This window comes from Grammomys surdaster, unplaced genomic scaffold (assembly GCF_004785775.1).
Source record: "Grammomys surdaster isolate TR1022 unplaced genomic scaffold, NIH_TR_1.0 100, whole genome shotgun sequence".
NCBI lineage: Eukaryota > Metazoa > Chordata > Mammalia > Rodentia > Muridae > Grammomys > Grammomys surdaster.
In genome coordinates, this window is record NW_021604579.1 from 2,497,609 (window position 1) to 2,514,226 (window position 16,618).

At 47.2% G+C, this 16,618-nt stretch overlaps 2 protein-coding genes across 3 annotated transcripts in view; both read left to right on the forward strand.

The window, feature by feature from the left end:
* Positions 1-169: 169 nt before the first annotated feature.
* Positions 170-6,608, forward strand: CUNH1orf50 (chromosome unknown C1orf50 homolog). Of its 2 annotated transcripts, none has more exons than XM_028786468.1 (5): positions 170-210; positions 382-497; positions 4,773-4,859; positions 5,777-5,908; positions 6,211-6,608. In XM_028786468.1, the coding sequence occupies exons 1-5, from the start codon at positions 189-191 to the stop codon at positions 6,394-6,396; spliced, it is 543 nt and encodes a 180-aa protein (XP_028642301.1). In that variant the 5' UTR covers positions 170-188; the 3' UTR covers positions 6,397-6,608. The 2 variants fall into 2 exon arrangements, with proteins under 2 accessions (XP_028642301.1, XP_028642295.1); XM_028786462.1 differs by having other exon boundaries at positions 173-267.
* A 9,219-nt stretch (positions 6,609-15,827) lies between these two features.
* Tmem269 (transmembrane protein 269) overlaps positions 15,828-16,618 on the forward strand; it is an 11,960-nt gene continuing 11,169 nt past the window's right edge. The window contains exon 1 of the mRNA XM_028784490.1: positions 15,828-15,894. Coding sequence (XP_028640323.1) covers positions 15,828-15,894 — 67 coding nt within the window. The remainder of the gene's footprint in view (positions 15,895-16,618) is intronic.

Below are 16,618 nucleotides of genomic sequence, written 5' to 3' on the forward strand. Positions count from 1 at the left end.
CCCTGAAGCTCGTGGCAAGGAAGCGTGCAACGCCTCTTGCTTTTAACCAATCCAAACACTCACTCTTCGTGAGGCCCCGCCTCTAATCTCATGCGCACAGCTCAATGGCCTGAGAATGAGAAAGCCCCGCCCACAAGCTGTTATGCGCCTGCGCTTCACCCTTGCGGAGGTGGGGTTGAGGTGCTGTTATGGCGGACCCCAGGGTTCCCGGTGGGTACGAAAGTGGCACGGGAAATCTGGGAGTGAAGGAGGCGGCGGGTTCCGGAGGTATGTGGGACTGAGATGCTGGGGTGAGAGGTCGCAGCCGGGTGGCACTTTCCTGCTGTCTCGCGGGAGGCTAAGGGCTTCAGCTTACGCCTGTGTTCCGGGTGTGTATCGCAGGAGCCCTGGTGGAGCGCACCCCGAACCCCGGCGGCCTGGCTCTGGTGAGCCCCTACCACACCCACCGGGTCGGGGACCCCTTAGACCTCGTGGCGCTCGCCGAGCAGGTGCAGAAGGTGAGGAATAGCCATCTCAGTACGTTACCCTGCCTCTTTGGGCTCGGACCTCACATTTTACCTGCACCCTTAGGACAGTCTGTGAACTCGGCAGTACTGAAATTATCGTTCCATTTCACACAGGAAGAGGATCACTTTGTCCCAATTCCTTTGTTGTTGTGTGTTTTGAGACAGAGTGTTCCTACATAGCTCTGACTGTCATGGAACTCACTGTATTATAGACTAGGCTGGCCTCGAACTCACAGATCTACATGGCTACCCCCGGCACCCTCCCTTCCTGCCCTGTGCTGGGATTAAAGGTGCGAGCCACCATGTTCGACCTCTATGACAAATTCTTAAATAGTAACTTATTTTATTCTGCCTCCATAAGACCTTTATCTGTTCCCCAAGAGCTTGTGGAACTCAAATATATGTTCTTTCCTTAAAAAACAAAAAACAAAACAACAACAAAACCAAAACCAGTGCTGGGGGGTGTAGTTTAGTGTTACACCACTTGCCTTGTCCTGAATTTGATTCTCAGCACTACCAAAAACAACATGCAAAAAGACACAGGGTAAAATTCCTATTTAAAATAAGACCACACACAATAAAACTGGAGGTAGTGTCATTTTGCTGTATAGCCCAGGTTGGCTTTGAATTTAGCCTCCCAGAGGCTGGGTATTACAAGGGTGGCTGTCACACTTGGTGAATTTCAGTGGATAACAATATTCCTATGTCCAGAGCTTAGACATCGGTTGCCATAATTTGTAAAATAAAGAAGATATGCAAAATAATGGAAAAGACCATAGAAGTTTGGGCAGATTAGTTTTGGACAAGTTGTTTCTCTCTGGAGCTCAGAGTCTGTAGAACGAGAGCTTTGAGGTGGAGAGGCTCATAGGTCTAAGTGAAACTCCAGTTTCCTTCTCTAGCAAGACTTTCCCTGTAGAATCTTTTTCAGTATTAGAGCCTGGCTGCTTTTAAAGCTTCTAGTGACCCCTTTCTCTTGTATAAACTAGCTTATTTGGCAGTGATCATGTTCAAGGGTTTGTTTTGATCAAGAAAATTAATGATTGACATGCGGCAATTCCTCACATAAAAATGTGTTTGTCTTATTTAAGAAAAATTCAAATGTTCAGGGAAGCCCTTTTAATTAAAACCTTATGGTTTTTGTTTGTTTGTTTGTTTTAAAAAGAGATGGGTGCAAAATAGAAGACTATGACATGTCTGTTTAATCAGATTGCTATTGGAGGGAGTTAGCTAGGAACAGAATCTTGGGCAGTCAACACTAAGTTTCTGAGTGACTGTCGTGGACTCAGCCAAAGAGAGAAGGAACACAGCTTTAGTCTTTTTTACTGGTGACGTATGAAGGACATGTTATTCTGTTGCCTCCAGTTCTCCAGAATAATCCCTCTTTGAGAAGCTGAAGAAAGAATACTTTAGAAACAAACTGAGAGCTGAGGAGACGGTTGAGTGGTTAAGAGCACTTACCGCTCTTGTTGGGGACCCAGGGTTAGTCACTAGAACCCACATTGTGGCTCACAGCCCTTTGTAACTCCAGTCCCAGGAGATCAGATGCCCTCTTCTAGCCTCTTTGGGCTCTGCTTGAACATGATGCATGTACACACATGCAGCCAAACACCTATGTACACATACAGTTAAAAATTGTAAAAGCTAATGAAGTCAGCATAGTCACTGTCTGCATACTGAGACACAGTTGCTGAGAGGCTGTCTCCTGACTCCCTTAATGTCTGGTCAGAAAGCTTTGGAGGTTTGGTATGGAGACATGGATTTTGGAATTCAGTTTAACTATGTTCAGATCCTTCAATTGCCATTTATTATCAAACCTTAGGTCACCACGTCTGCCTTGAGTCTTAATGCCTAACTATGGTTGTTGTTTCTGGAGAGTTAGATGCCGTTATTGACATAGAGGCTCCTGGAGTGCTTGGGTCCAGGATCAGTGCCTAGTAATTATGAGTACTCTCTGGGACTGGAGAGACAGCACTGGGGTTAAGAGTACTTGCTCTTGCAGAGGATGCAGGTTTGGTTTCTAGAACCTACGTGGTGGCTCATAGTTGTCTATAACTCCAGCTCCAGGTGATTCATTGCCCTCTTCTGACTTTCTTAGATGCCAGGCACACATGTGGTACACATACGAGCACATAGACAATAAAAGAAACCTTTCAAAAACGTACTCTTTCCTTAATTTCTTTTTAGTTAGGCTCTTGTTTGCATAGTGTCCCTTAAAAGGAAACAGGATTAGAAAGATGGCCTGGTGCCTTAGTTAGGATTTTACTGTGAACAGACACCATGACCAAGACAACTCTTTTTTTTTTGGTTTTTCAAGACAGGAACTCATTCTGTAGACCAGGCTGGCCTCGAACTCAGAAATCCGCCTGTCTCTGCCTCCCAAGTTCTGGGATTAAAGGCGTGCGCCACCACTGCCCGGCTCAAGACAACTCTTATAAGGACAATGTTAATTGGGTGTTGCTTACAGGTTCAGTCCATTATCATCAAGGCAGGAGCATGGCAGCATCCAGGCAGTCATGGTGTAAGAGGAGCCAGAGTTCTACATCTTGTTCTAAAGGCAAATAGGAGGAGACTGCCTTCCAGGCAGCTAGGACAAGCGTCTCTTTTTTTTTTTTTTTTTTTTTAAAGATTTATTTATTTTTTTTATTTATGTGAGTACACTGCAGTTGTCTTCAGACACACCTGAAGAGTGCATCAAATCACATTACAGATGGTTGTGAGCCACCATGTGGTTGCTGGGAATTGAACTCAGGATCTCTGGCAAAGCAGTCAGTGCTCTTAACCACTGAGCCATCTCTCCAGCCCTAGGGCAAGGGTCTAAAAGCCCAGGCCCACAATGACACACTTCCTTCAACAAGGCCACACCCACTCCACAAGGCCACCCCTCTTAATAGTGCCACTCCCTGGGACAAGCTTATTCAAACCACCACACCTGGTCTCATCTTGGTGAGCACTTGCTTCTCTTGCAGAGGACCTGGGTTCAGTACCCAGTCCGGTAGTGTGGCATGCACCCGCTGTAACTCTTGAGTCTATCTGGCCCCCATAGCCATCAAGCAAGCCCACTGCGCACATACATACATGGATGTAAACATTACACACACACACACACACACACACACACACACACACACATGAAAATAGCTATTTAGAAAAGGAAAGGAGGTGACTTCATGAATGGAGACTGCCTTCTGTCTGTATTAGCCATGTGAATCCGCTTGTCCTAAAAACAATTTTTTTTTTTAAACCATGGCCTACAGAACCCTCCATGACCTGTTGCCGTCCTTCCCCTTTTAAAATTCATTCTGTGTGTGTTGAAGTTTTAGGTAGATATGGTGTAGGTAATCCAACTGAGGTGATGGTCAGACTCCTACAAAGCAGATGCTACTATTCCATCACAAGTATCTTTTGATTTTCTTTTTTCTTTCTTTTCTTGTTTGAGACTGTCACACTATGTAAGTAGCCCTGGCTGTAGATCAGGCTGGCTTCTAACTTATAGATCTACCTGCCTTTACCTCTTGAGCGCTGGGATTAAAGGTGTTAGCTACCACATCTGGTTCGATTTTCATTTGCAAAACTCATTATTTTAAAGATGTTGAAACATAGAAAACAAATGGGTTGGATATTGTGGTTGACACCAATATCTTCATCCTTGGGAAGAGGAGGCAGGAAGAGTGCAAGCTTGAGGCTAGCCTGGGTTCATTAGTGAGTTCCCTAACTGCCTGAGCTCCACACGGGGGAAAACAAAACAAAATGAGGGGCATGGGAAATGAGAGCGTTTAGTCACACAGAGAGCAGATACACCAGATGGAGGAGGGCACACTCACATGGGATGGGATGGAGGAGGGCACACTCACATGGGATGGGATGCAGGGGAGGGCACACTCACATGGGATGGGATGGAGGAGGGCACACTCACATGTGATGGGATGCAGGGGAGGGCACACTCACATGGGATGGGATGGAGGAGGGCACACTCACATGTGATGGCAGGAGAAGAGGATGTGGAAGCACCAAAGCCCAATGTGATTAGAAATGAGAGTGAATGGCAGCAGAGATGAAGGAGCCTTTAATTCTGGATGTGGGGTTATTAAAGTGTGGGCTTCTCCTCCATTGGGCTTGAGGGTGGGTTGGGATTTACTTGGCAATGGAATGGAAAGGCCGCTCTAGGTAGAGGCAGAGCTGTTGGCATAACTCCTTGAATTGCATCCCTGTGACACCAAGGGGCCTCTTGCTGTTTCACCACACAGTTTGGTTTTCTCTCCTCTGTAGGCTGATGAATTCATCCGAGCAAATGCTACTAACAAGCTGACAGTCATTGCTGAGCAAATCCAGCATTTGCAAGAACAAGCTAGGAAGGTGAGAAAGAAGTTTGATCAGAGCCAGTGCTGGTTAGGCCAGCTGTCCTTTTCCTGTGCTTAGGAGGATTGACTGACCTTGTTTATAACCATGGTGCTCGCTGCCTTTGCTTTTAATACATTCCAAACATGTAGATAAAATGCAAGGAATATGCCCGAGAGCTTTCATTAATTATTTTGCATTGCTATGAGGAAATACCTGGGGCAGGCTAACCCAATAAGTGTATGTGTTTTGTTTATTTTTATTTCTCTAAGTACACTGTAGCTGTCTTCAGACACACCAGAAGAGGGCATCAGATCCTATTATAGATGGTTGTGAGCCACCATGTGGTCGCTAGGATTTGAACTCATGACCTCTGGAAGAGCAGTCAGTGCTCTTAACCATCTCACCAGAACATGCTGTGTTTACTTAGGAGAAAGGGCAGGATAAAGTTTTTTTTTTTGTTTGTTTGTTTGTTTGTTTTTTGGTTTGGTTTTTTCGAGACAGGGTTTCTCTGTGTAGCCCTGGCTGTCCTGGAACTCACTCTGTAGACCAGGCTAGCCTCGAACTCTCGAACTCAGAAATCAGCCTCCCAAGCGCTGGGATTAAAGGCGTGCGCCACCACTTTATCCTGGCCAGGATAAAGTTTTTTAAGGGAGGGAGGATCTCTTTTAAAAAAGCAATGCACTTGAAACAGAAAAAGACCTTTAGAATCCCCCAAGCCAGCCACACTCATCATTTAAAAACCTTATCCCTTTACCAGACTTTTGCAGTGTAGCAGCTTGTCTAATCTTCACACCCTCAGAGCTGTTTGACCCCAATAGTGAGTTGTTGTTGCTGGGGAATGACTTAAGCTTTTTGCATACTTTGGTTAGAGCGGTGTGGGTGGGGCCCAGTAACCTCTGACTCAGCAGTTGTCACACCTGTGTGACTGGCAGGTGCTGGAAGATGCTCGCAGAGACGCTGACTTACACCATGTGGCTTGTAATATGGTGAAAAAGCCTGGCAACATTTACTATCTTTACCAGCGGGAAAGTGGCCAGCAGTACTTTTCCATTATTTCTCCAGAGGTAAGAACATTCATTCTTAACTCCAAACCAACTCCAGCTTTTGAGGACTTCTGGGCATGTGTGTATGAAAATGTAAGCATGCATATTGGTCTGTGGCTTCCTGGAAAACCGAGATGATGTGAGCCCAGGTGTGATGAAAAGTGGCATGTGCTTGAATGACATTATTTCTGACGTGCATTGTAACTTCCAGCAATAATTTGAGTAGTCTGAGGGAAGAAGCTCGAAAAGAAGTCTGTGGCCCGAGGAGGAAGGGAGCCTTTTCACTTCTTACCCTGATGAGGACTTGTTCCTTTGCCCTCTAGGAATGGGGAGCAGGCTGTCCCCATGACTTCCTTGGTGCCTACAAGCTGCAACATGACATGTCGTGGACTCCATATGAAGACGTGGAGAAGCAAGATGCTAAAATCAGCATGATGGACAAGCTGCTGAGCCAGCCCATGGCCTTGCCCCCGTGCACAGAACCCCCCTTCCAGGGACTGACTCACTGAGCATGCCTCTGACTAGCAGCCCTCATGACAAAGGCCTGAGTGCTACCCACCTCCTGTCCACATTCTCTCCCTGGGAGGGAGGATAAGGGGGGATTATGGGTATTTGGGTGAATCATGAACTCCTTGGAAGATGATCTTGATGAATGTAGCTGCTGACTATGCTGTCATTTGGGATGGTAAGGAATCACAGAACTGTGGCATCTTCTTGGGTCCACCAGTGCCCATTCAGTTGGTTTCCAAGGATTGGCCAGTGCTTTCCTTCACCTCCAGCTGTTCCTCCCTTTAAGTCAAAACACTGGAGGAGGAGGAGCCTTCTTCCTAGCGAGTTGGTGAGTCATTCTCCAGGAGGAACTGTTAGTCTATCTTTTATGTCAGGTCAGTGTAGAAGCTGTCTTCATAGGTGCTGCCATGCCTATTTCAGGCTGACCCGGGGACCGCAGTGTTGCCTAAGAGGGATTGAAAAAACAACCAACAAAAACTTGGCCTGGCTAGGTGAGAGTGTTGACTCTAGAGTTTCAGATAAGTTCTTGATGATGTTCTGCTTTGTCCTTCTGCCCTTCCATCCTAGTGAGACAGACTGGAGACTGAAGCAGCAGCCCGGCAGGCCAGGTTTGGGGAGTCATCCTAAACCCTGCAGAAGGTTAGACCTGGAAGAGGTATACAAGGCTGCCACTGCTGTTTTATGTGTCCATCCTAAAGCCTTCTTAAGGACAGCCTGAACTCAGCACCACCACAGGACAGACCCATCAAATGGCATTCTTTAAGTTACAGTGGGAAAGGGCTAGAAAGAAGGTCAGCAGTCCAGGGTGCTTGCTGCTCTGCTGGAGGACCTGAGTTCCATTCCTAGCACCCACATCAGGGAGCTCATAACTACCTGTAACTCCAGCTCCAGGAGACAGCACACTCTCTTCTGACTCCATTAGCCATACACATGGCAACCCCCCCCCCCCCCGCCAGATATACATACATTTAAAAATAAATCTTCTCAAAAAGAGATAGTATGGAAGAATAGGGCAGTGAGGACACAAAACAAGAAAAATGACCAGCCTGTCCTCAGGTTATTAGTTGTCTGGGATTATTTATTTATGGGGTCTCTATAGCTCAGGTTAGCCTGAAACTGACTAGCACCAGCTGGCTTTAATGTGATGATTTTGCCTCAGCCTCCATAGTAGTGGATTTACAGACCATGAGCCATCACACCTAACAAGTTAGCCCAGATTGGAGCTCATTTTTATTGCTTACTGAGTAAGTCATGAACCGAATAGACTGGGGTGTAGCTCAATGATGGAGTGTTTACACAGTATCCACGAGACTCCGATTCCATCTCCAGTACCACAGACAAGCACTGGACAGGCCCTTTCTTAGCTAAAACTGACTAGGCTTTGCTGGGCTTGACCTCATTTCCTATTTAGCTAAGTTAGTTAAAAGTGACTGCCTCAGTGCCATGTAGTTTACTGTAATAGATTCTCAAGAACTTGAGGAATAAGTGTTTGAGCCCACAAGCCCAAGTTTGGGTATAGACTGTCTGGTGTTCATGGCTTCTTTTATGAACAGTGCATCTTTTTTTTTTCTTTCTTTTCTTCTTCTTTTTTTTTTTGAACAGTGCATCTTATGAGCTAGAAACATCCATGCCTAGCACAAGAACTTAGATCTAACACAGGGCATGTTCATTCAGCTCACGTGGGAACATCTTGTGTGAGGGAAGTCCCTCCCTGGGAAGCTGCAGAGCTGGAAGATGGGCTTTGCTGGGATGTTAGTTGATTCTGACTCCAGGACATTGCCCACGTCTTCAGGAGGTTCTGACCTGTGGTAATGATGGATTTTGAGAGGTACTTTGTTAGGAGGTAAACAAATTGTCACAGAGTTAGTGGCTTAAAGCAACACTCATGGTTTTGTGACTACAGTTTCACTGGGTCTTTGGCCTCTGAGTTTCAGTGATACCACAAGGGTGCAGTCAGGTTTTTGGCTAAGGCCTTACTGTCTGCTTCCAGGCTTACTTGATTTTGCCAGAATATTGGTTCCTTGGGATTGCTAAGCTACCTGCTGCTGATGGTCCCCTCAGCTTCTTACCACAGGAACCCAGCAACATAGGAACATTCTTTATCAGAGAAAGGACTGGAGCTCACTAGCCGAATGGAAGTTCTGACCTATGTAGTCCCACACAGACATGACATCACCTTTGCTGGACACCTGTTTAGAAGCCAGTCTCTCAGCCAGCGCATGGAAGGGAAGGAGTTACACAAGAGCATAGAGAGCAGAAGGCAGAGATCACAGATCTTACAGTCTGCTGCAGTGCTCGTTCGAGACAGAGAAAGTAATCAATTTTGGGTAAAAGAAGTATTGAAAGGTGATTGTGATTGGATGATGTTGATACCACAGATCTGGATTTGACATTCAGCATTGGCAAAATAACCTCCTAGCTACATTCTAGTCCCCTCTTTCTCACTTCTGGTGACACACAGTCATCAGGCTGAGCCAGTGAAAATGTAGATTATAACCACTTTTGACATTTCCAACAATGAGCTGCATCTTATTAAAGATGCACTTCCTGCACTGGCCACCAGTGCCAGTGCTCTACCCTGGCTAGTATGATTGCCTGGCTGGGAGATGGTTGTTGATTGATAATGCCTCGTGGTTCCGGATACACAATTTAGGATGGGGGAATTGGGACCTAGTGAGTATATGTAACAAGTGCTGTTCATCAGCTGCTCATCCCTCTGTCCTGGCAATTTCCTGAGCACTAAGTGCCTTCTCATTTCCAGGTTCTACAGGATAATCTCAGGGTAGGACAGGGCCTTTTTTTGGAGGTGGGTACTGGTGGGGGAATAGAGTTTTTTGGTTTGTTTGTTTGTTTTTTGAGGCAGGGTTTCTTTTTGTATCCCTGGCTGCCTTGGAACTCACTCTGTAGACCAAGCTGATCATGAACTTCTAGAGATCACATGCCTCCATCTCCTGAGTGCAGGATTGATGGTGTGAGCCACCACAGCCTGGCTGCAGGGCCCTATTTCAAAGAAGCAAAGTGTGTTAGAGGAAGAAGCTAGCTATAGCATGGTGTAAGGACTTCGTGGAGGTACATGCAGGACACTGAGGAATATGGGAAGACCTTGAAGGCTCTATCTGTGTATAGGAAGCTTGTCTTTGGGGGCCAGGGAGGGTTCTTTCTGGGTGAAATGTATTGGATATGTATTTAACCTCATCAGACAAGGTAATCTTGCTGTTTACAAGGAGTGTGGTAAGACTGGTGTGGGTAGAAAATTCTAACAGCTAAAGAGCAATGGAGGATGGATGCAGTTGACAAAATAACATGAAGGGTGTTGATAGCAACCTGACCTCTGTGGAGGTCCAGCAGCTGAAGTGAGCACTGGCAGTGGCCATGGCAAGTCGAGCCAAGGTTTGTAGTACTGGCCTTTAAGAAGCCATGTGTCATCCAGCAGGAGAAGTGAGGGTCTGGACTGAGTTAGCAGCACTGGAGTGCAAGGTACCAGATTGTGTCAGCTATACAGTGCTTTCCTCTGTCCTATCTCTACAATTTGAGTCCTAAAAGTTAATGGCCTGTTACTTTGTCTGTTTTGGGTTATGTGTTTGGGTTATGTGTGGGTGCCCATAGAGGACAGAGATGTGGGATTCTTCTCTGCAAGAGCAGCAAGCACTCTTAACCACTGTTTGTTTTGTTTGGGCTTTTTACCTTAGGGCTGTGTAACAGTGGTATGGCTCACAGTGAGTACTGATGATGTCCATGTAGCATTCTGAAATCTGATAGATGGCCACCCTCTTAGCTAGTAGAATGTGAGATGAGCCAGAGGAGGAATCGAAAGCAGTTCTTGAATGTCTGGCTCGTGTGCTTACCCACTCAACAGAATATGGAAGAGAAAGACATTGTTGTGGGTATGCACCTGAGAAGACTACTCAGACGTGGGTTTAAGCCAACAGAAACGCTTGATTAGTTGGTTGGTGACTACACTGGGTCTTCAGGATCCCCGTGTAGCACTGAGCCTTTCTCAGGGTGAGCCTTTAAACACAAAAACCATGTCCTGGTTTGATGTATTTCAGTTAACAAGAATAGCCAGAAGCAGAAGCCAGAAAGCCAGGTTAGCACATTTAGAGATTTTTCCCAGAATTGTAGCTTTTGATGGATTGGGCCTTTGTTTTAGTTTTGGCAGGTGTTGCCATCCATGTGCTTAGTTTTGTTTGTTTTGTTTTTTTGTTTTTTGTTTTGTTTTTTTTCGAGACAGGGTTTCTCTGTATAGTCCTGGCTGTCCTGGAACTCACTCTGTAGACCAGGCTAGCCTCAAACTCAGAAATACGCCTTCCTCTGCCTCCCAAGTGCTGGGATTAAAGGCGTGCGCCACCACCGCCCAGCTCATGTGCTTAGTTTTACACCCTGAATGGTACTTCTGCCATGGAATCAATTGTGCTAAGGTCTGGAGCCCTGTTATAGACATTCTAACAATAATTAATGGCCTATATTTACTTCAAGAATCTACCTTGCTGGTGTAGCTCAGGCTCACTGGGTGTAACTGCTGACTGAGTTCTCTCTCCACCCCTGGGATCTAGAAGGAGGCCTAGCTTTTTTGTCTACTTTTCCAAGTTACTAGTTGGTCCCCAGACATGCATGATGTGAAGTCGTAGGTAAAGAGACAGTGTGTCCATGGGACTTTTATTCTATCACATGTCCCCTTTTTGTGATTTTAATCTCCAGTGGCCCATCACCATGAGGTCTGAGTGGGAGCATTTTCAGTTTCAGAAAGTGGCTCATAGCTATTCAGATAGCAGTGGTAAAGTCAGGTTTAAGCAAAGCTGTGTTTGCTTAGAGGCAAGTCATAACAAGTCAAGTCTACCTCCATCCATGTGTCCCACAGTCATGTTACCTTGTCATGTCTTACCAGGTAACTGTAGAGCTTTACAAGGTGACATATAAAGTGAGTGTGGCTAGTGTGGGGCATACCTCTAGTGCACACCAGTATTCCCAGCACCTGGAGAGCGGAGGCAGGAGTCTGGATGCCAGTGTCAGACCAGCTTGGGTAACAGCAAGGGAGACTGTCTCCAAAAAAAGGGCAGGGGGTGGTGATAGCGGCAGCTGGGGAGATAGACAGTAAAGTACTTGCTGCATAAACAAGACCTGCGTTTGATCCTCAGTACCCACATTTAAAAACCTGGGCACGGTCTTACATGCTTGTAATCTCAGTGTTGGTAGAGCAGAGTTCTCGGGCCAGCCTAGGGTAGCTGGTGAGCCCCAGGCTCCAAAGAGAGACCCAGTTTCCCAGCACAAGGTGCACAGCCTTTCTGAGAATGCGTACACACACCCAGCCTGCAAAATCAAATAAGGCAGCATGAGAAGGTGAGCTATCGTGGGAGCGGCTCACTTAGTGTTCAGTGATTGGCACAGAGCGGAGGTTAGCCAAGGCCAGAGAGGTATACTCCTAAGCAACTGAACCCATGCCTCTGGCATTAGAGCCCATGTGAAATTTGTGTGCAGAAGGTAAGGTTTGTTTCTGGAGCTAGAATTGGGAGGAAGGAGCCACTAAGTGCCTGGAGGAATTGGACTTGTACAGTTGTGAGCAGATTTGATTGAGTGGATCACTCACTACCTGAACGTATTTGTCCACATCTTGATTGGGATGTTGTCCTGTCCCTCATCTGTTCTGCTTCACCCTTTCTGAGTCCAGAGCTCCTCCAGGGCCAGCGTCTTGGCACTCTCCCTCCTGCATGCTCCCACCCATGCCCAGGGCTCTAGCATCCCTAAGCTGCCAGCTCATACATATTCCTAGCTCTGATCTGTACTCAAGTTAATGCACATTTGTCCCATGTCTGTACTTGACATCTCTACTTGACTCATTCATTACAAACTTATGTGTCTAAAGTAACTCTGAATTTACCCCTGAAACGACGCCCCCATCCTCTGCGTTCTCGTCATCATCTGTCCCACACTGTTACTTAGTTCAGAAACACCAAGGCATTCTTTCCTCCACATTCTCCCCATGCCAGTCAGCCCTGCTCTCTCAACACAGCACACAGCCCGGTCTGACCCTCTCATCACTTCCATCCTTTTCTTACACATCCTTTAACACTAGCAGCCATCCCAACAACTGAGAACACCCCAAGGCTCTGTGTGACCCTCCATGGAGACAGTAAAGGGCAGTGGTGTGGTGTTGGCTGCATTTGTAGCACACTCTTGACCCTAGCCTGTTTTCAGATACCCACCATCTGTAACTTCATATTTTTCCACCTGTTCACTCACTTTGTTCCCAGAAATAATGACCCTGAGACTTAATATTTCATAAATAAATGCCTAGGCCAAAACTTTTGCTTGTTCCCCAACTAGCTCATAACTTAATTACCTGTTTATTCTAGTCTAAGTCATGCCATGTGACTGGTTACCTGGTCCGAGTTTCATATGACCATCATCTTCTGCCTTTGGGGTGAGTCTCCCGTGCCCGATTGTCTTCCAGAATCCTTGCTGGATGTCCCGCCTTCTAATCCTGCCTCAGCTCACTGTCCATCGGCTTTTTATTGACAGGTGAAGCTTCCAGCACAAGAGATTATCTCTACAGACTTTAGTGTCAGATTCTTCTCTGGTCTGAGGTCTGCAAGTTCTTACTTTAATGTTAGGTGCTAGGGGTTAAGTCAAGGGCCTTTGAATACATTGAACAAGTGCTTACAATAAAGCCATATCCTCATCCCAGGTCCTCTGATGAAGAATGATGAACTATTAGATCCACCTTTTCCTTGAGTGGAACAAGACTGGATACAGTGGCAAGGCCAGTCCAAAGCCCAGGGAGATACTGTGCATAGCCTCCAGCCCAGTGTGTGTTGGATGGCCTCTGGGCACATGCTAGATCCCCTCTCCCTTGCTGATTGTGGTGTCACATGGCCTCTTAGCTCCACCCTTTCTATTGCATATTCTCTGGACCCTGGATACTATTTATTTATTTATTTATTTATTTGTTTTGTTTTGTTTTTTGTGTTTTCAAGACAGGGTTTCTCTGTATAGCCCGGGCTGTCCTGGAACTCACTCTGTAGACCAGGCTGGCCTCGAACTCTCGAACTCAGAAATCCGCCTGCCTCTGCCTCCCAAGTGCTGGGATTAAAGGCATGTGCCACCATCGCCCGGCCCCCTGGATACTCTTGCTGCTTCAGTTTAGCCTCATTGTGGTGTGGATGTAGGACAGCTGAGGGTGGACCCTACCTAGAATATTATCCAGCACTGTTTCTTTTCAAGCCTGTGGGTGCTTGAACATGAGTTTAAGGCTAGCTTCAGCTACACAGTTTCAGTCAGCCTAGTCTACAGTGAGGCAGTGTCTTAAAAATGAAACAAAAAGGGTTTACTGACTCATGTGGTGATCCATGCCTTTAATCCCAGCACTTAGGGAACAGAGACAGATGTATCTCTAGAGTTTGAGGCCAGTCTAGTCTACAGAGCAAGTTTCAGGACAGCTAGGGCTACACAGAGAAACCCTGTTTGGGGGTCGGGGTAGGGGTGAGTCTTCTATAGTGCACTATCAATTCAACTGCTCCATCTGGAACCTTCTGGAAAGCTTCATCCTTGCTCAGGGCCTCCCTCACTCTTGCAAACCCTTTCACATTGGCAGCCTCTCCATTCTTTGACATGGCTTCCGTCTTACTGCTGTCCTTTACAGTGACTTTCTGAAAGCACTTGACTCAAATTTCTTGTCTTCGTCGTGAAGTGGTGGCGCATGTCTTTCTTTAATCCCAGCACTTGGGAGGCAGAGGCAGGTGGATTTTTGAGTTTGAGGCCAGCCTGGTCTGTAGAGTGAGTTCCAAGACAGCCAGGGCTACACAGAGAAACCCTGTCTCGAAAACCAAAACAAAACAAAAACAACAACAACAACAAAAAAAAAACCATTGTCTTCATTTTGGGGTCTCACTTCCTCAGATCCTCATCTCCCTGAGAAATGTTGCCATATGTTTATACCACCTTTTGGGTACAAAAACCCGGGCCTATAAAAGGCCATACCTGCTTGGAGCTGACACTCAAGGGGTTCCTCACGATGTGGACCCCAGGCTGGTTTTTACAGTCTTCACCTCACTCGCAGCCGATCCCTAACCCCAGGCACTCAACAACTGAGTCTGCACCAAGCAGAAGCCCAGGGTGACTCTATCCGGGTTCAAGTGGGTGGAGAAAGCAGGCTCCTCCCCTATAAATCTTCCATGCTCCGCCTCTTGCCGCCTACTGAAAGAGCTGTAAGTTGAGGCCCTCGTGCCTCTGTCCAAAGACTCCTCAGCCCCTCCCCTGTCCTCTGGATTGTGAGCTAAGAGCCAGGTTAAGGGGCTGGACCCGCATCGATGCACCCTCACCTGGGCTGGGCCCTCTGCCTCAAAAGGCAGCGGGAAAGCCTCAGCCTCATCTAGGAATGTTTGATCCCCAGGTAAGCATTCCCCACTGACATAGAGCAGATGGCGCAAGAAAGGGACAGGGACATCAGGCTAACCAGTGCCTCGTCATCTGACAAAATTGGGAGCAGGTGGGGCAGGAAAGAGGGTCAGGGACATCAGGCCAGTCAGTGCCTCGTCATCTGACAAAATTGGGTTTAACCGGGTTACTGGGACAACCTGCGGGAGGCTGGTGAGAGACTAGTGTTGTGTCCTGTTCTCAAGAGGCCAGGTCTGTGCAGGAGATGGCCTCTGGCTTCCAGGGAAGGGATGGCAATGTGCGTGATGAGGAAGGAAAGAGACACCACTGCTGGAAAGTACACCTCCGTTCTCACCAGCCTCTCATGCTTCCTGGTGAGGGAACGCTCGTCATCTCTCAGTCCTTTTTCCAGAAACCCAGTCATGTGAGCTCCGGGGTCCCGCCGGGACAGGATCTCACCAACAGTTCTGTTCCTCAGTTCCTCCCTAATCCATTTCATTCCCACACGGGGCTGGCCCACAGTCACCTTCGGGAGGGCCCCAGCTCAGACTTCCCCAACTACACCTTCAGTCACCCGTATCTTGGGAACCAAGACTTGCTGTATTTTTAGATTCTCTTCGGCAGTCACACCCATCCTTCCATCCTGGTAAATGTCACCACATGGGTGAAAGTCTCCCTTGTCCTTGCCCTTGCCCCAGACGTTGTTTTTGCTTCCTGGTATACCCAGGGCAACTGGAACATGCCTAGTTGCACATAACACATATCTCGTCAAGAACCTAACATTCCATCAATACTGTATCATCCAAAGTCGGCACATGAGTCTTGTTCTATTTACCCAAATATGCAAAGCATGGCACAGGGGGGCACTGGAAAGAATGAGATGAATAAATGCTAAGGGTTGACCAGTTGCCTGGTGTGCTGAAGGGGCTTCATCTAAGATGGCTTCTCAAAGGCCTCAATGAAGAGGGCTAGATTCTGGGTACATTAGAGTCAGTGCAGCAAGAAGGCCTAAGTGGTGTACTGTATGAACTAACATTAAGCACTTTTATTGTCAGGCCTCATGCTTGGCACAGGAGACCCCAATCTGCACTCAAGTTGCATCCCCTCTAGGAAAAAAGGAAGACAAGGTAGGCAAAGTCAGTAAAGAAAGCCAGGGTTACACGGTGAGCACAGAAGCCTGCCAAGAGCACTTACAAGCGCCACAGGCATCAGAAGGCTCCTCAAAGAGGACCAATCAAAGACCCAAGGAAGTGCCCAGGGGAAGGGGTTTCAGCGGGGCTGGAGAACGGGAGCCTGAGAGCTTGGCAGGGCTAGGGTGGGGCAGAACTCAGACTGAGGAATTCAAGAAGCTGTCATATGACCAAGTCTGCTCCTTCAGGGCAGGGCACAAACCAGCTTCATCTCTACCCCTCCTCTGAGAGCCTCCCCCAGGCAGGGTGGCCCCTGTCTGCTCACATGGTGTGTCTCTTCTCCCATGCTGGCTTGCATCTTTTGCCTGACTTCCTTGAGAGATCAATCCACAGTCATCTGTGTGTCCACAGGACCAACCGTCAGACCTGCTGCTAACCAGTGTCTGCTGTAGGAGTGGGAAGACTGCTCTCCATTTCTGTGGACTTGAACAGCCAGCCCTTCTTATCCCCAGCCCCATCCTTTTGTTCCTGGGACCCATGTATGCAGTTTTTGCAAATAGTATTTAACTGGGAAAGAGGAGACTTAGTACAAGTCCTGGCTGTACTGTTTCCTGAGACAAGTCCTTTCTGTTCTTGTCTTGTTCTCTCATCTGTAAGATAAGGGGCCACTAGGAATGCTTGTGGATGCATGCTTGTGGATGCATGCTTGTGGATGCATGCT